The sequence below is a fragment of the Salarias fasciatus genome, chromosome 15, assembly GCF_902148845.1.
Source record: "Salarias fasciatus chromosome 15, fSalaFa1.1, whole genome shotgun sequence".
In the NCBI taxonomy this organism is placed as follows: domain Eukaryota; kingdom Metazoa; phylum Chordata; class Actinopteri; order Blenniiformes; family Blenniidae; genus Salarias; species Salarias fasciatus.
Window position 1 is genome coordinate 3,763,171 of NC_043759.1, and position 19,246 is coordinate 3,782,416.

General features: G+C 45.1%; 1 protein-coding gene across 3 annotated transcripts; it reads right to left on the reverse strand.

Moving 5' to 3' along the window:
* Positions 1-293: 293 nt before the first annotated feature.
* LOC115402070 (zinc finger protein OZF-like) lies at positions 294-17,283 on the reverse strand. 3 transcript variants are annotated; one of them, XM_030110507.1, is made up of 4 exons: positions 16,958-17,283; positions 14,662-14,958; positions 1,053-1,655; positions 294-968 (listed from the first exon to the last, which is right to left on the reverse strand). In XM_030110507.1, the coding sequence occupies exons 1-4, from the start codon at positions 17,127-17,129 to the stop codon at positions 463-465; spliced, it is 1,578 nt and encodes a 525-aa protein (XP_029966367.1). In that variant the 5' UTR covers positions 17,130-17,283; the 3' UTR covers positions 294-462. The 3 variants fall into 3 exon arrangements, with proteins under 3 accessions (XP_029966367.1, XP_029966366.1, XP_029966368.1); XM_030110506.1 differs by having other exon boundaries at positions 294-1,655; XM_030110508.1 differs by lacking the exons at positions 294-968; positions 1,053-1,655 and adding an exon at positions 11,189-11,407.
* Positions 17,284-19,246: the final 1,963 nt, after the last annotated feature.

A 19,246-nucleotide genomic window follows, 5' to 3' on the forward strand; every position in this document is an offset into this window, starting at 1 on the left:
CCAAAACATCTTGTGTGGACCGTTTCAACAGAACCTTTGGTTTGGACAAATGAATGACATGCGGTGGTGAATGTAATCAGTTAGAAGAAATGCTGCACAGATTATATTCCACACAAGTTTTCAGATATTCCATGTTAGCAGTCATGTGCTGCATACAAGCAAAAGGGATTTTTTTCCATGAACCATAAAAAAAATTCAGTTAAATTCTCGCTCAGTCATGTTAACTAAAAAACAAACACTGAAGAAGAAAGCCCACTGAATTCATGTCAACATTTTATTTCCATTTCTTGAAATTTCTCATTTTTGTGACAGACCACAAACAAAAACATTCCTGAAGGTGGATCTCGTCTCAACAGTGTTTGAATGTGGAACATTTCCTTTGAACTGGATGCTCTCTTGTGGTTTGGGGATCAAGTTGAACTTCCTGAATGAGCTCTCCAAGAGAGTCTTTCATGGCGCCATCTATTTGTGACTTTTAAGGTGGTGCAGCCATGAACGACGATGAGTAAATCTCATCCCACATGTTCCACAAGAGAACGGCTTCTCACCTGTGTGAGTCCTCATGTGGCCAAACAAATTACTCTGTTGACTAAAACTTTTTCCACATGTTTCACAAGAATATGGCTTCTCACCTGTGTGAATCCTCATGTGGACCAACAAATTACTCTGTTGACTAAAACCTTTTCCACATGTTTCACAAGAGAATGGCTTCTCACCTGTGTGAATCCTCATGTGGACCAACAAATTACTCTGTTGACTAAAATTTTTTCCACATGTTTCACAGGAGTACGGCTTCTCACCGGTGTGAGTCTTCATGTGGGACAACAGATAACTCTTACCACTGAAGCTTCTTCCACATATTCCACAAGAATATGGCTTCTCACCTGTGTGAATCCTCATGTGGCGCAACAAATTACTCTGAATATTGAAGCTTTTTCCACATGTTTCACAAGAATACGGCTTCTCATCTGTGTGAATCGTCATGTGGGACAGCAAAGAACTCCGTTTACTAAAACTTTTTCCACATGTTTCACAAGAATATGGCTTCTCACCTGTGTGAATCCTTATGTGGCGCAACAAAGCGTGATGTGCAATGAAACTTTTTCCACAAGTTTCACAAGAATACGGCTTCTCACCTGTGTGAATTCTAATGTGGCACACCAAATGACTCTGATAAATGAAGCGTTTTCCACACATCTCACAGGTTTTCTTCTTATCAGTGACCGTTCTTACCTTCTGACATGGTTTTGTTTTTTTACGGACAGCTTCACTACATGTTTCCTCACATCCAGCCTGCTTCTCTGAAACTGGAAAGTCAATCAAGTGGTTCTCATGGTGGACTTCAGAGTCCTGAGAGAGGAGCTGCTCAGTGTCTGGTTCTTCTTCTGGTTCACTCAGGTCACTCTGCTCCTCAACAGAAGGAACCTTCAAGGTTTCACTTTCAAACGTCACAACAGGCCACGCTCCCGTCTGGCTGGAACCCAGATCCTCGTGCTCCTCAATCTCTAGAGTCCCTGGTTCCTCCTGGTCCTCTGGAAACTGAAGAAACCCTGCTTCTTCTGGTTCCTCTTTAATCTCTAGAGGTTCTGGTTCCTCCTGTTCTAGACAGTAGTTTGTTTCCTGCTCCTCTCTACAGTCACGGTGCTGTTGGAGCTCTGCAGGGACAAAAAAAGACAAGATAAAAGATCAGTTTCATTACTTCTACAGTGCAAGCTTAGAAAACACTGGCACTGAGGTGGTCAAACTGAAAACTTCAATTCAATTTTAAAAACAGCGTAAAGTCGTTATATTATTGCTGGATGAGCACCTTCAGCTGCTGAACGAGTCGTTTCATGGATGAACTTTTTCTAGGTGGTGCATTCACTCACCTTCTCTCATTTTCACACAACATTCTGTTAACTGTTTACCAAGCTATCTGAGATGGAGGGATGACGAGACGTCCTGCTTTCAAATGTTCTCAGGAAATGCCTCTTCAAAAAACATCAATGTCCACAAGTTTATTGTTCAGGCCAGTGAGGGAACCGAGTTCCATCAAGCACATCTGCAGCTGGATGAAGGAAGCAGTGCCATATTGCAAAACACTTGACATTGCGATTTTGTTTCTCATCCTGATATTCGGGTTGGGCGATATGTTTTTAATTTGAATATTGATATACCGGTATAAAAATTTCGTACGGTATAAATTTGTCTATGACCAGTGTCAACAAAATAAAATAAATCTAGTGATTGACGTAATCTGTGCACGGTGCACATGTGCTCCAGTCTGTGGGCGAGACATATCAGACAGCGGTAAACACAAAGTAAGCATGGCGGAAGGCGGAGCAGAACCAGAAACTGCGAAGGACGAGTTTGTCGCTAAACGAGGAGCCTCCTCTGTTATATGGACATGGTTTGGCTTCAGGAAAGAAGACGTGGAACAAAAGACTATATTTGGCAAAGTTTGTAAAGCGACGGTGATCGCTAAAGGTGAGTGACGATGAGGTCTCCAGACTTCTTCTGAGCTCAAAACCGACAACATGTCCTCTCGATCCAATACCCACCAGCATTCTGCAGACCATCTTGCCCATAATCAAACCTGCAGTCACGCACATTGTCAATTCCTCCCTGGAAACCGGCTTTTTTCCTGTTACTTTTAAACACCCCACTACTAAAAAAGCCTCATCTCAACCCAAGCCAAGGTTGAAAACTACAGGCCAGTCTCACTTCTACCATTCCTGTCGAAAATACTGGAGCGCTCAGTATTTAACCAAGTCTCTGAACACCTGCGGAACAACAACCTGCTTGACCCTTTTCAGTCAGGCTTCAGATGCGACCACTCCGCCGAGACTGCACTCCTTTCAGTCACAGAATCTCTCGCGAGAGCTGCTGCTCAGTCCTCTGTCCTCCTGCTGCTGGACTTGTCTGCTGCCTTTGACACCGTCCTCACTTTCTGACCTCGGCATCTCAGGTTCCGTCCTGTTGTGGTTCAAGTCCTACCACACAGGCAGATCTTTCAGAGTGTCATGGCGAGGGGAGGTGTCAAGGTCACATGGCCTATCAACAGGGGTCCCTCAGGGGTCGGTGCTTGGCCCCTTACTCTTCTCTCTGTACACCACCTCATTTGGTGCAGTGATTCGCTCCCATGGCTTCTCCTACCACTGTTATGCTGACGACACTCAGCTCTTCCTCTCTTTTCCACCTGACGACATGACAGTCTCAGCTTGGATATCAGCATGTCTGCCTGATATCTCCACCTGGATGAAGGAACGCCACCTTCAGCTAAATCTGTCTAAGACTGAACTCATGGTCTTTCCAGCTTGTCCATCTGTCCAGCCTCAGATCAGTGTCCAACTTCACTCCAGCCTACTTGTGCCCACAAACTCAGCCAGAAACCTGGGTGTCATGATTGATGACCAGCTGACCTTTAAGGTTCACGTGGCCTCAGTTTCTCGGTCTTGTCGTTATGCCCTCTACAACATCAGGAAGATCAGACCCTTCCTGACCCAACAGGCCACACAGCTTCTGGTTCAGGCTCTCGTGTTATCACACATTGACTACTGCAACTCTCTTCTGGCGGGCCTCCCTGCATGTACAGTCAAACCTCTACAGATGATCCAGAATGCAGCAGCACGTCTGGTCTTCAACCAGCCCAAAAGAGCTCATGTCACTCCTCTGTTCATCTCCCTTCACTGGCTTCCAGTTGCAGCCAGGATCAAATTCAAATCTCTCCTCCTGGCTTACAAAACGCTTACAAGAACGGCTCCGGCCTACATGGATTCCCTGATCCAGGTCTACTTTCCTTCACGCCCTCTTCGCTCTGCATGTGAGAGACGTCTGGTGCTTCCAGCCCAGCACAGCTCTAAATCTCTTGCCAGACTCTTCTCCTCTGTTGTTCCCAAATGGTGGAAGGAACTACCTAACTCGGTGCGTTCCGCCGAGTCTATTTCTACTTTCAAGAGACAATTGAAGACTCAATTGTTCAGAGAACACCTAGGGTCTGAATCCGACCCCATGTTCGGGGCAGAATAGATCAGGTGTTCTAAAACCCAGCACTTATGTACCACTGACTAAGTTGACACACAAAAAAAAAAAAAAAAAAAAAAAAAAAAGGGGGGGGGGTAGTGGCTCTTCTTCTGCAACTTGATGGCAACTCCCTTGACCAATCGCACTTGAAGCAATTGAAGCATTTACTAATGGTTTCTTTCTTTCTTATGTCTGTATTCTTGCTTGTGTTGTACGTCGCTTTGGACAAAAGCGTCTGCTAAATGAAATTGTAGAATTGTAGTAGAATTGTAAATGTGGGAACACGTCAAATCTATTCCACCATCTTAAACAGAGACACACAGTTGAGTACGAGGAGAGTATCAGAAAGCGAGAGGCGGACTCTCCTCGTACGAAGCTGAGACCCAACCAGCCCGAAATACAAGAATCATTTGCCAAAGGTGTTCCTGACGACAAGAAAAGTCAACGATGGCAAGAACTGACTGACGCGGTGTCGTATTATGTAGCCAAAGACATGGTGCCGATATCCTCCGTTGAAAAGGAAGGATTCAACTACCTCGTTCGGAAATTTGACTCACGATACACAATGCCCTCACGGAAATATTTCTCACAAACTGCACTACCAACAATGTATGAGGACTGCCATGAGAAACTGCGGGGCCAGCTTGAAAGACGTCGAGTTTTTTGCTTCCATGACGTACATGTGGAGTAGCCGAGCAACAGAACCCTACATTAGCTTGACGGTGTACTACATAACGCCCGACTGGATGTTACAAAGCTCTTGTCTCCGAATAGCTTTGCACAGTTTTTTCTTGTCCTACGTCGGGTTGCCAACACCCAGAGACTGAAATAAGGGACACCTCCTGCGGGCAGGTGAAAATTTTTTTTTTTTTCAAAAACACATAACAGCATTTTGGCACAGTTGTACCTATTACAGACTATAAAAACACAGTGGGCTACTGCATTACACTTAGAGTAACAAGATTGTAATAACTCATGATCAGTTTGATCAGTTTGTATTAGGGGTGGGCGATATAAACGGTATAAACCGTATGGGATATAAATTTGGCCCACGGTAGGGATTTTGGTCATAACGCCCAACCGCGATAGCACATTGTGTCCTCTAGGTGGCAGTATGCAACTTTTTAGATGCCTCTTCCCAGAAGAAGTAGTACACAACAGCAACAGCGGCGAGCGGTGACCAGAGAGAGGAAGAGCTCGTGAAAAAGATTGGTGGAACATCTATAACAGTGATCAGTAACTGGCGGCCCACCGGCCGAACAGTATCTGGCCCGCCAGATGATTTTGAGAATCTGAGGCAGCTGCTTCTCGGAGGCAGTAACACCGTCCATTACCTGTAAGTATCTAGCGCCTCCTAAACCGCCTTCATTACCTGTGAAACGCCTGGAAACCCTCTGCGTCAGTGAAAAACTTGAGCCATGCAGCTCCTGCTGCCTTCAGGGACGCTTTGTAAAGTAGCCTGCTGATAGACGCTACCAGTGCCTCAGTCAGCTGTTAGCTTAGCTGTTAGCCACCGACGAACGGGGATCAGTCAAAAAAAAAAATTTGGCCTGACGCCAAATCAAGTTGCTGACCCCTGGTCTGTAATCTGGACCTGGTTTGGATTCAAAGTAATTTGACTTATGTTATTTAATATTTTAAAAACCACTTCCTGCTTCCATGCTTTCACCGTGTGCTATGGTAACCGTTAAAAGAGACTGTTATTCTGAAATTCATATGTCAAATTATGCCGTGATGTATACCTTCTACAAGGGCTGGGCGGTATGGCAAAAATTTTATATCACGTGTTTTTTTTTTTTTTTTTTAATTCATACCGATTTCACGGTATTTGACAGTATTTTTTTTTCATGCAAGAGTGTTGTTACACATATTTTCTTCTATTAAGAAAATAATTACTGCAGTTGATTGGCTTTAAATAGCCCATATGCCTGCCATCAGGACTGTATCATGTTTTTTTTTCCATGTCCAGATTGCGATGTTATCTCGACCCACCGCTTGCTTTTTTTCTCATATGCAGTCCCTTTAGTGAACGCATCTTGAATGGACGTCTGACTGCTACTGGCCGATTGAGCTGTGGATGTGGAGGGTGTGGATCTTAGTTTATGACATTCCTGATACTCTAAAATGTGTTTTCGGCTAAAGTGGTTAAGCTAATTGCTAGCGTTACCACCGCCGGCTCCCACTTTTGCTCGACAGTATTTGCAAAAGACAGATGATCCACGTCCGACCTTTCAAAGCTGAAAAACTTCCAAACCACAGACATGGCTCCTCTTTTTGGCATCAGTTCCTCTGGGTAAACAGAATGTGCTTCACTTTGAGAGCTCTCGCCAACACGCCGTGTTGTTGGTGTGCAGCAGTGAAATGGGTCCCCGCTGAAACACTTTACCGCCGCGCACGTTCCAGACGTTGTTTGGGCTATTCACTGGTATTGCGGTATATGAAAAAGTCATATCATCACGAAAATAAAGACCGGTATTCAGTACAAACCAGTATACTGGACAGTAGGAGTGTAACGGTATTTGTATTCGTCCCGTACCGTCACGGTACGGGGGTCACGGTTCGGCACACACAATCACACGACGAATACACCAGTGAGTAAAAAAAAAAAAAAAAATTCCAACCTTAGATGGCGGTAATGAGCCTAAAAGCTGCCGGCAACCACCATTATCACAGAAGAAGAAGAAGTACAACAAGCAGGTCCAAACATGAACAAATGCAGAAGAAAGTACAAGCATAATGAGAGCTGCAGCATGTGGCGGAGCGGATTAAACGGGAGAGTATTTGTTCCGCGTGCGTTCCCTCATACGGAGTGACGTGTGACGTCCCAGTAAACGGGAAGCAACACAGTCAAAAAACCAGCAGAGAACACCACAGTGGTGGAAAAACACTTTTTTAATACAAAACCCCGACATAAAAAACATTGGAGAGGCGAGATGAAACCAAATCGCGCAAATAAAGAGCTCCATAGCAGAATACGAGCGATCGCCGGCTGGTGTTATGGATTAACTGGTTCCCGTGTTAACGAATGACAGCGAAGTCTGTGTAAACACAGGCTGATTACAGCAGTTGTTAAAGTAAGACTCACAAAAGACTTTAAACGTATACACTCACTGTAACTGTCGATAGCCGAGGTTCGCTAGAACGACTAGATGTTTCAGTCATTATTGGTCACAAGTTAACACGGGCACCAGTTAATTCGAAACATCGGCATGCGGCGCAGAGCTCACACCGAGACGTGCTGCTCCGCACGGCGGTGCTGCGGTCAGGGGAGCAGCCGCTCCTTCAGCAGCGTATCATGGAGATTTTGGGACATTATTTGAGCAGATATCAGCAGATAAAAACTCTCTGCTTGGCGCTGAGGACTGCTGCTGCAGAGAGGAAGACCTGCAAGTTCCTCGTGAGACTTTGTGCGCATGTCACAGGGTCCTTGTAAACGAGGATTCATCGTGGATGCTTTGTATGCTGTACATGAATACACTGGCGTTTAATACTATTGTTTACAATCGAATTGAAAAAACACCATGTAAACTGGGCCAATAATGTGTCGCATGGGAAAGCTTGGGAAAGATGTTCTGGTACATTTGTGAGCTTTTGTTACTTTTTCCCCACTGTACCGAAAAACGTACCGAACCGTGACCCTTACACCGAGGTACGTACCGTACCGTGGCTTTTGTGTACCGTTACACCCCTACTGGACAGGCCTACCTTCGACCATGTAAGTTTCAAATTATACCGTGATATAAATTTTAAGCCATATCGCCCACCCCTAGTTTGTATTTGAGGCATGCATGTGAGACAGTTATCATTCAGTCATCATCCATCATGGACAACAGCTCTCAGCCGCGGCACCGGACGGTCGAGGAGCTCAGCAGCTCCTTCAGTGGCGACTGAGACGCCCTCAGTGCAGAAAGGAGCGCTACCGCAGGTCTCTCATCACCACCGCTGTCAGATTATATAATTCTACTGTGTAGAATATGTGCAATAACCCTTGACACTATAATATCCCCAACCCCCCCCCAAAAAAACAGCAACACTTTGTAATGCATTCACTCTGCTGTATCCATTCACTCTGCTAAAACATGCTGTACCATCAGACCTATTCAACTCGCGGTCCACGGGTCGGATACGGCCATTTTGATTTTTCTTTTTGTGGCCCGCCCAGCCGCCAGTAAATAATAGTGTGTGTAGGACAATTTTTCAACAGCGATTCTGATCTAACTCGTAAATATCTACATTCTGTGCTCAATGTCATGTGACATATGGGTGAACGGTATCACGCAGCCAGTTACAGCCAATCACATCGCTGCTCTGCAGTTGCCTGGCGAGAGCGGTCAGCGGAGGTGAGCAACATGGCGCTCTCAAAACCGAAGAAGCGGAAAATCGATTCAGAAAACCGCCAGTTCCAGAGCGAATGGACAGAAATTTTTTTTTTTTTTTTTGCCAGCCACGACGAGTACGAAGCCGGTACGCTTACTGTGCAATGAATCCATATCTGTTATGAAGGAATACAACATGAAGCGGCACTACAACACAACACACGGCTCCATTTTGGCGCGATTTCCAGAGGGCTTGGACCAAAGGCAAAATAAAGTACAGCGTAGGGCTGCACGATTATAGCCAAAATGATAATCACGATTATTTTTGTCAATATTGTAATCACATTTATGCATTATGTCAGGTAAGACATACCTTTTTATTGCACTTTTTTTTTTTTAACAACGAAGTCTTAAAATTGAAGACGTGCGTCTTCAGCACTTCAGCGAAGTCGGCATGCATGCCATGCGCACATAATCAAACATGTTTTAATTCAAATGTAAACAACTATTTAGAACCATTTCAATGTTGTGATCGATCGCTTTTCCTTAGAAACAAACATATCGAAGCACCGACTGTAAGTATTTACAAATGTTTGACCAGACCTCTGATCTGAAAAGAGCCGGATTATGACTTTGGAACCTGAACGCCTCACAGCTGAGCGACCGTCACCTGCTGCATGCTAAATTCTGAGAGCAGCACGATGATCACTGAACAACAAGATGAAGATTAAACAACAAGACAACAGTAAACAGCCACGCGAAACCCGGAAATTAAACCTACCAGAACAATGATTCCCTCGTTCTCTCCAAGCCGCATGGCGGGCCAGATATTGTTGTTCGCGGGCTACAAGTGGCATCGGGCCGCCAGTTGCCGACCGCTGCAGTAGATGATGCTCCTTTATGAGGCACTAGTGGCTCCTCACCTCCAGATGCCTCAGCACTGTCACTGCCTGCTGCTCTCCACATTGTACCGTCTCATAGTTTTATCATTTGACACTGCTGCTGCTGCAGGGTTCGTTCGCTTGCTGTTCAGGCGGCGTAATGATGAGGCCCTGACCTCGGTCGCCCCCTGGTGGTTGGCTGACTGTTGGATTTAGAAAGTGCTTGATTTTGATTTGACACGCAACAGAGCCCGCTTTTTCAATTTTAAAATCGCGACGATCATCTAAATTTAATCGCGGCAGGCAAAATCGTGATCGTGATCAAAATTCGATGAATTGTGCAGCCCTGGTACAGTGTCTGCTGGCTTCATTTCAACAATGTCAGGTTTCCCTTGGACGCTTTTGCACAGAGCAAGAGAGGGCTATGATCGCATCTCTTCGAGTAGCCTGGACACTAACACGGCATAAGAAGCCTTTTACCGAGGCAGAGAGGGTTAAAGGTTGTATGCTAGCTGTAGTCGAAGTTATTTTTGATGAAAAAGTGAAGGAAAATGTTGCATCGTTTAAAAAAGTGCCTCTCTCGGACACATCAACTCTTCGCAGAGTGGAACTACTCGCAAAGGATGTTTCAAGGAAGCTTTTGCATGACCTGAAAAGATTTTATGAGCCTTGCTGTGGATGAATCAACGGACTGTACCGACATGGCTCAGCTGTGCATTTATGTCAGATTTCACGACGGACTCTGCTTTAGAGAGGAACTTTTGGGGCTTATTCCGATGGAAGGACACACCACAGCTGTACACGTTATTTTCCACCTCCTCCTCGTTCATTTTTCACCTATGTATAATATTTTTTGGAGTGATGATGTTTCCTGATCACTCACGTGACAGATTCATGCGGCGCTATGTGAACGATTAAAAAAAAAAAAACGCCGCCACAGTCAGCGTTGCGTTCCAGTTGAATCGGAGACGCGATAGCAGCTAACAACGAGCGGAGCGCAGTGTGGCAGCTTTTCAAAGTGGACCTACTGTTGGGTGTAGGCTGTGTCAGGCAAAGCTGGTTTACAACAGCAGTTCGGGATCTAAGAGAGATCAGCCGCCACACTATTGACTTTATTTTTCATAAATACCTATGGGTAGTGGCACTTTTTGTTGTACTGCTGATATTGTTACATTTTTTAGATTATATTTTTAGTAATGACATTTTTTGTGTGTGGAAAAGGATAAAATTAATCATTTTATTTTTAAATTGTTCTATTTGGTTAAAATCTTCATCCTGTGTTTCATTATCAATCTTCATCCTGTGTTTCATTATCCTGGTAAGCTCTCTCTCTCTCTCTTTCTCTGACAGACAGACTGGCTCATTAATGTCAACGTTAAGATGAGGAAGAGGAGCAGGAACTGTTATGAGCAACTTTACAGCGTCAGACAGTGAAACTGTTATCTGTGATATATGTAGAATAAAATTAAAAATGTAAAAAAAAAAAAAAACACTAGTGAAAAGGATCAGTATCAGCGATACTGGCCCAGTATTGACTTGGTGAAATTGGGAGTATCGCCCTCCCCTGCTGTGCAGCAGGATGAAGGACTTTCCTCCCAGCAGAACACAGCATGTGACACTTTCCTCACTCTTTCCCACTGGCCAAAAAACCCATTTAAACCCGCTAATACCCGCCTCCTCACGGCAGTGGGAAAGGGTTTAAACGGCATTCCAACCCGGGTCGATCGAGCCTGCAAGCGACCCGAGTTTTAATCGGCTTGGCTTTAGTCTGAAAAGCACAGCCGGGTCGACGCGGTAATTTACGTGATGACGTCGCCGTAGCGTGGCTACGTTAGCACGCTAGTAGTTGTTTTTGGACACAGCGTGACACATTCCTCAAGACGACCCAGCATTGGCAAGACGGCCAGATCAGGCAACTCCGACACTTCACACCATTTAGTGTTTGATGACAAATTAAGAATACGAGGGGGCACCCAAAAATTCCCGGAATTTGACTGTAACTTTTTATTTCTGACATTTCAAAATAAAACACCACTGTCGCCTTCAAAATAATCTCCATCCGCATTATTGCAGCGCTCCAGCCGTGTCACCCACTTCACGAATGTGCCGTGACACCCGCGCGTAATTGTGTCATTCAGGGCCGGCTGCGATTGTTCAGTCACCTCCTCCACATCTGCAAACCGCTGTCCCTTCAGCTCCTTCTTCAACCTGGGGAACAAGAAAAAGTCACTCAAGGCTTCATCTGGCGAATAAGGCGGATGGGAGAGGAGATTCGTCTCATTCTTCTCCAGAAACTGTGTGAGGCGCAGCGCCGTGTCCGCTGGCGCTCTGTGGTGGTGGATCAACCGGCTCCACTCCGCCACTACGCTCTGCTTCCTCCTCACATCCTCACGGAGCGTCTGAGGACTTCCATGTACGAGGGGGGACCCAAAAGTTTCCGGACTGATTCTATTAATAAAAAAATACAATGAATTTCTGACTTTGGCCGCTAGATGTCGCTACAGGATAGCCTCATGCATAACTGTGCCAGGTTTGGTCTTCCCCCGTGATGCGGTCAGCTAACAGTCACTGTTTGTGTTGACAGAGTTACACCCCGCTCTTCGATTTTTCAAGATGGCGGATATCCACTGATATGCGCTCTGTCAAAACATTTTGTTTTTTATTGGGAAAACAGCGGCAGAAACACTCACCATGTTGCAGACATTCTTTAAGAAGGATTCTTAGGGTGTCTGAGTGGTTTGGGCCCTTTAAGAGCGATCAGATTACATCACAAAGACCAGGCACGCAGAGGACAACAATCCACTTCCAGAACAGAGGAAAACGTCACAAAAACTGAAGAAGACGTCCTGGTAGATCCACGCAGGACTTTTGATGACATTGCAGATCTGATGGGAGTATTGTAGAGATCCAGACAGATCATCCTCAGGTGGTTATTAGAAGCAGTGAGATGAAGGCTCCCGGAAATGGCCGCATCATAACAGACCGCAGACCACAGGACGCCCCGTTACGCACAGAAATATCACCAAATGTTGTGCGTAAAGCATATTTTTGGACTAAAACCGTGACCAACCAGCCTCCCCACCGCCATATTCCCCTGGTCTGGCCCCAGGCGACTGCTTTTTGTTGTCAAAGATGAAACTGGAGCGGCAGCAGAAAGGTAAGGCAGGCATACAGGCGGGGGAGGGAAAATCGAAGTTCTATCTTTCCAGCACAGTTACGCACGGTCATGGCGACTCTTCTGAACAGTGAAAATCTCGGGTGCAGCGTTGTATTCAAGCCAAAGGAGAGTATTTTGAAGGTGACAGTTTCAAATAATTGCGAAGATTAAAAAATAAAAAGTTATAACCACAGTCCGGGAAGTTTTGGGTCCACCCTCGTAGTAGTCCTGATTTACAGTCTGACCTGGAGGGACAGACTCGCTGTGGACGAGACCCTGGACAGCCAAGAAGCAGCTCAGCATTGTTTTCACGGCTGAGCGGACCTGACGCGCCGACATCTGGCCCTTCTCAAACCCCCGGACCACTCATGGACCTGAGTCTTCCCCGGAGCATCATCCTTGTAGGCTTGCTGCAACAAGCTGAGTGTTTCTGCTGCTGTTTTTTCCCAGCAAAAAGCAGAATTTAATGTTTGCGCGTTGCTCTGGCTTTCCGGTTAATGTCGCCATTTTGGAAAAAGCGCAGACCGCAGCGGCACTCTGTTGCTATAAATAGCGCCTGACAGGCATCAGTGTAACTCTGGGAGCTCAGATTTTTCACAGACATGCACGAGGCTTACCTGCAGCACATCTGACGGCCAGAAGTCAAAACTCATTATTATTAGTATTTTATGACCAAATTCCGGGAATTTGTGGGTACCCCCTCGTAGATCGGTGTTCAATCGGCAAACAACCGGCCGATGATGATTATTTTGAAAAGAGCTAATATCAGCCGATTTAATCGGCTGGCTGATTAATCGGTTGGGTCCTAATGCTCTGAAAGACATTTAGTGTTTCACTTTCATGTTACACAGGAAATGGACATTGTTAAAGATCTGGCATATATTTCCTTGAGGAAGAAGGACATGCTGTGCTTCCGAAAGTGTAGTGTGGAGTAGGGCTGCCACGATTAGTCGATTAATCACGATTATGTCGACTATTAAAATAATCGACGATTAATTTAATAGTCGACTAGTCGTGTTTTTTTTTTTTTTTTTAATAATCATTGCTTTTGTCTCGAAACTGCTGCGGTACCTTCCACTGCCGCGTCTGCCTCTCTGTATTTAACACACATGCACAGTCGTGTCAGCTGCGACGACATGGCCACCCAGCGGCAGCGGAGCTCCAAAGTGTGGGAGCAGGACAGAACCTGCCTTCCACAGCAGCACAACTGCGATGCATGAGCACCCGAAACAGAAGCACGTCGTGGCTCGTGACAACGATGATTGACCATTGTCTCGGTAAGCTACATTAGCATAGAGGGCTAACTTGCTGTTTACTCATAGCTGTCAACGTTAACATTAGCGGTGACGAATTGATTTATTAGCTGCCTTTAGCACACATTTCATGTTTTCTGTAACGTTCTAACAGTGATGTGTTTTAATAAGAAGTGATGTCACGCTGATGTTTTCTCACGTTATGTTTCAGAGCCTCCAGCCCATCTGAGCGGGTTTTCTCTGCAGCAGAACATCTGTTCCAAAAAGAGAGCAGCCTGTCTCCAACACATGTAGAAATGCTGACTTTCCTGGCTATGAACAAGAGCCTTGTGTAGTTTGGGATTATGTAGCGTCAGAGTGTAATAAAGTTGTATACAGTTGAGCACTGAACACAAAATGCACTTTTGTTTTATTTGAGTCAGTGAGACGAACACTTCAATAATTCCTTAGTTACAGGTGCCTGCCTCATTGTTGCTATGCTTGATGCCAAACACAAATTAAGGAATAAAAAATTAACATGAAGGATTTATTTTTGTGTTGTTTAGGCAAGTGCCTTTTCCTTATTTTACTCAAGTATTTGCACTTTATGGTACACAGTTAAACAAGTGTTTGTTGCATATTTCAATTAAAGTTTTATGAACTATCATCTGAATTGTCTATATTTTTAGTTAGTATATACCTTAAACACTTAAAGCTGAAATCTAATTATGGTTATATAAGAGCAGCTTCAAGGTGGTGTGATAAACTATGTTCTACATTGAATTTATATAAGATGCGATTAGTTGACTAATCGAAAAAATAATCAGTGATTAGTCGACTACCAAAATAATCGTTTGTGGCAGCCCTAGCGTGTAGTGTAGTAAAGTGTGTGCTGTAGCTGAAGTAGAAAGTGGAGAAGAAGAGTGAAAGTATTTGGAGTTACCAGTCTGCTCAATAAAGATGAGTAAAATAATAAAAACATAACACACACAGATCCTGCTTCTGTCTGTGGAGGAGAAAGCAAACAGCCGTAACGATGGAGATCCTCCAGCATCATTCACACTTTAACATACCCATTCTGTGTAACTTGATTTGAGGTTGGAAGATGACGTCCAGCAGTCTTTGTCGGCGATCAATCTTCTCCTGGTACTGGACAACAGTCTGTTGAAACAGGTTGAAGATTTCCACAGCAGCAGCAGTGAGTCTCCGGGTGGTGGAGTCTCTCACAGAGTGGTGGGAATCCTCACTTCCACCATCAGTGACGCTCATCTCAACAAGATCCTCCTCCTCTTTAATGTGTGGAGCTTCATGTTCCTCCTGCTCACCACTGGAACTCGTCTTCTGGTTACTGCTGTGTTGCTGTGGACTCTCTGGAGGGAAACAAGACAAAGGCTGTGTTCGAAACCGCATGCTGCCTCCTACATCCTTCCATACTCATACTATCCATCCTGCATCCTGCTTACTCAGTCCATCAGACAGTATGCAAAGCGTTTACACTACAGCATACTACATAATAACCCACAATGCATTGCACTCCTCCCCGAGCCAAAATCGACCTGCTAAAGCTGATTTCACTTTTGTTCTAAACTCTTCAAATGTACAACTTCGAGGGTTTTTTTTTAAAATTAGGCGACGAAGTGGTCGTTCAGAGCCCGAGTGCGTCGTTTATTTGTCCGAATACCAGCCGTTTATGATTCTGTTCGGACGAATTCGGCGAAATGTGAGCCAGCCGCGGTGAGCGGCTCCAGCACGGAGGAGTCAGAGAAGCAGAGAAGCAGGAGAGAAGCAGAGCACACAGGAACCCCGGACCCACCACGAGGGCCCCCGCCCGGCACGGCGCCCGGCGCCGTGGCCGTGTCAGTCGGGTCCACCGACCCAGCGGCCCAGCCTCCAGGCCCGGTCGGGCTTTGGCGGCGAGCGACCGCGGATCACACCATTGGCTGCCCCCGCCACTCCGACCGGCTCCCCGCCGACCCGCTCAGTCTCACCCAGCGGTCGTACGGAGCGGGCCCGCCATGGGCGTCGCACCGAGTCAGTTCCGGAGGTCCGGCAGCGGACCCCCCCGGTGCGGCGGGCCCGCCGGTGAGCGCAGAGTTTCTCACACCCTCCGGGGCCGGACCCAGAGCCCGGGGCTGGACCCAAAGCATGGGGCCAAGCTCTGTCTGGCGCAAACGCTGTCTGTTGCTTTGCATCTTGGGTAATTTCAGTATGAGTAGTGAACACACGATGTATACTCAACATTTCTGGCGAATGCAGTATGCATCCGGGAACTTCTCGCATACTCAAAATCGCATACTGCCAGTGTAAACGCTCTGCATACTCAATAAGTTAGTATGAGTAGTAGGTAAGTATGCGGTTTTGATCACAGCCAAAGTGTCTGATGAGATGGATGTGAGTGTTTCACAGTGAGGGATGGATGAGACAGGACAGGCTGCATTTAAAACAGAGACATTTAAAAACAGATTAAACTGCTCCTTTATAGAAACCTGACAGCAGCTGTGAGGTTTAAAGAATAAATAAATGAGGAGGCTGTCTGGATGCTACACTGGCTTGTCTGAGCTCTCAAACAATAGTGGGACGTTTGACGTGGTTCAGACATGTTTTTCCCAGCAACACCTGAACACATCATTATTCTGTAAGAGTTCCTATAATGTCCAGAACAGCTGAAAGCTTTACTGAGGCACAGGACTGATCCAGGCTCATCCAGTCCAAAACAAGAGGGTTCAGGCTGATTTGGTTGCACAAAGGATCGAGCCAGGATGAGAACACACAGAATCATCACAACTACCAGAGTGGCGTCCTTCTCTCCACCGGAACAGGAAGTTCTCATTACAGACAGACCCATGTGGTTTTCTCAGGGACAAAACCAACTTAGGAAGTGTTCACCACAAAGGACTGTGGAGTCCACTCTGAGCAACAGAATGAATACTGGTTTCTGCTTGTGACAACTTCTGACTGGAAAAAGGCATGAGACTGAATAAATCCTGGACCTGATCCTGGTCTGGAGCAGGCTAAATCTTGGACCTGATCCTGGTCTGGAGCAGGCTAAATCCCAGACCTCACCTTGTCCAGCGGTTTGTCCCCCATCAGCAGACCTGCTAATGTCTCTATTCTTAACACTCACAGTAAAAGCTGCAGAAACCACAGTGAAGTTAGCATGTTAGCTCAGACTGAGGCTCAATAAATCACTGCTTCTGTTTGCAAACAGCGTTTCTGATCCACATCTTGTTTGACACTGAAGCTAAAATCACTCCTGTTGTTTCACTTGGAACCAGAAGAGCAGCTGCAGCCTCGTTTCTGTCTGCTGCTTCAGAAGGAAAGGAAGGAGCCTCCAGCAGTCAGACTCAGTTCATCCACACTTTAACATACCTGTTCTGGAGAACGGGGCTGGAAGTTCTCCTGTGATTTCCAGCAGTCTGTCCTGAACGTTCATCTCCTTCTCGTAGTGGATGATCGTCTGTTGAAACGCGGTGAAGATTTCTCCAGCAGCAGCAGTTAGTCGCTGCTGAATAAACTCTCTCAAAGCCTCAACTGGAGTCATTGTTGCTGCAGGAGATGAAACGTTTCCTCTGGAGACTCAAACACTCAGGCCGGTTCTCAACACTCCTTCTTCTCTGCTCCTGTGAACTCACGGACTGAAAAACCTCAGCAGTAGGAGAAGAACTGGTCCAGTTCAGAGGAAGTTTATCAACACGCGGGTCTGTTGTCAGAACCCGTTCCGCACCCCGGAACATGAATTGGTTCTGCGCATGCGCCGTATGAGCACGATATCTCATTACGGCAAGTCTACTTGGACAAACTTCAAAATTTAGGAATATGAAAAATGTAAAAATATATAAACGCTGTGTGTGTGTGTGTGTGTGTGTGTGTGTGTGTGGGGGGGGGGGGGGGGGGGGGGGGGGGGGACGACGACGACTCCCAACAAAGTCTCAACAGAAGCAGAGCAGAACACGCCAAATAAAGCCTATCAAATAATATCAGCATCCTCAGTCAGTCTTGGGGATGGAACACATTATGAAAGCTATTTATTACACAGCAAGTTTCTGTTTTTTTCAAAGGTTTACTTTACTGTTATGATTCATTTAATGTTTATTATTGAGAACACCCACATCGTCTGTTTTACCACCTTTGTTATGTGGACAGTATTATCTGACTAAAGCTGGGGTTCCACATCTGCTTTTATTAACACTGATCGTGAAAAGACGCTTTTAAAGGAATCTAATCACAAGAGGCTGCTGAATTGGGAGGCTTTTGATCTGTGTTCAGCTGAATGTCCCTGTGGTGAATGGAGCTTCTAATGGATAGTGAAGTCGGAATCTCTGCCCTCCTCCTCCAGGCACCGGGTTCCATTCTCCAAAGGCCTGGTACCTGGCTCTCCACACTTATCAGACAGATGTGACGTTAAACAGCACACAGTTTCAGTGATAAACATCTGACACTCAACAGTTGCCTAATTTCATCACATCACATTATTATACAGACCAGAGAAAAGTCGTTTCATTGCAATTATTTTTAATGACATTTGATAACACTCGACTCAAGTGTGCAGAGAACAAAACCACAGACAACAAAATGCAATTTGTATGTATGAGTAAAAGAATTAGTTTCAAACATGAAACAATGAATTGAAAAACAAAGAACAGAATACAAACAAAAAGGTCTGAAACGGAGCAGGGAATAATAAAACTTGTTTAATTTGTGTGGAATATTATTTATCTGTGTCATATTGTAATGCTGGTGTATCTCTGTACAAACTGAAATCCCCTCTGTCTCAGGATCAGAGATGCTATACTCAAAATGTTGGATATGTTGACTCCAGGCCTTCTTTGAGGACCAGATGCAACCTGATCTCACAGAAATGTGTGAAATGAGCATCAGTAACTAACTCTTAGTACCAGATTGCATGCTCCTGGCTTGCATTGTGTTGAAATTGCGTGTGGTCGCCACGCAAACAGTCTCCACTGAAAGTCAATTAGAATCCATGTCGTGGTGGGAACGGACATTCTCAGCTTCAAAGACGTCACGACGTGGGTGTCATTTCATAGATCCCGGAAGTGCAAATGAAGATGAATCGATATTCTGAAGAAAAATCTCATCACTAGCTACAACAGTGCAACAGGGCAGACTGTGTAACAATAGTATGTGCTTCTGCTGAGTCAAAAAGTGAAATATCAACTCTATTTTAAGAAAACACGTTTTATTATCAATGTCATATCACGGAGAAGCACTACAATACCCATAATCCTTATGTTTATCAGCAACGTGTCTGATTGGGAAGGAAAAGTAAACATGCGTCACAGGACTAAACATGATACATCATTGTAAAGGACTTGATCAGAGAAGAAAAATGATGTCAGACTGGAAGTTTGAATTTGCTCCTGCTCAGAGATATTGACAATTTTTTTGATCAAATGAGTTCAGGAATTCAAAACCTCCAATTGTATATTTTCTTGTTGATCTTTCCAGAAACTCATAATTCTTCAAAAAAAAAAAAAACTCAAAAATGTGGCATTCCTCTTTGATAAAGGGGTAAAAAGGTATGAAATCAACCTCAGAAATGTGTCAACAATCATTCAGTTGCATAGAACTGACTTGGCATTGATCTGCATTCTTTTAATTTTGGGGATTTTTTTTTTTTTGTGTTGAAAGTTTAAAATA

Bases quoted from the DNA above. Each gene is read 5' to 3' on its own strand.
- LOC115402070 (XM_030110506.1), bottom strand. From the start codon at position 17,129: ATGACTCCAGTTGAGGCTTTGAGAGAGTTTATTCAGCAGCGACTAACT. The intron at 14,959-16,957 runs GTATGTTAAAGT...GTTTCCCTCCAG, and splicing joins AGCCCCGTTCTCCAGAACAG to AGAGTCCACAGCAACACAGC. The intron at 1,656-14,661 runs GTATGTTAAAGT...TTGTCCCTGCAG, and splicing joins AATCAAGTTACACAGAATGG to AGCTCCAACAGCACCGTGAC.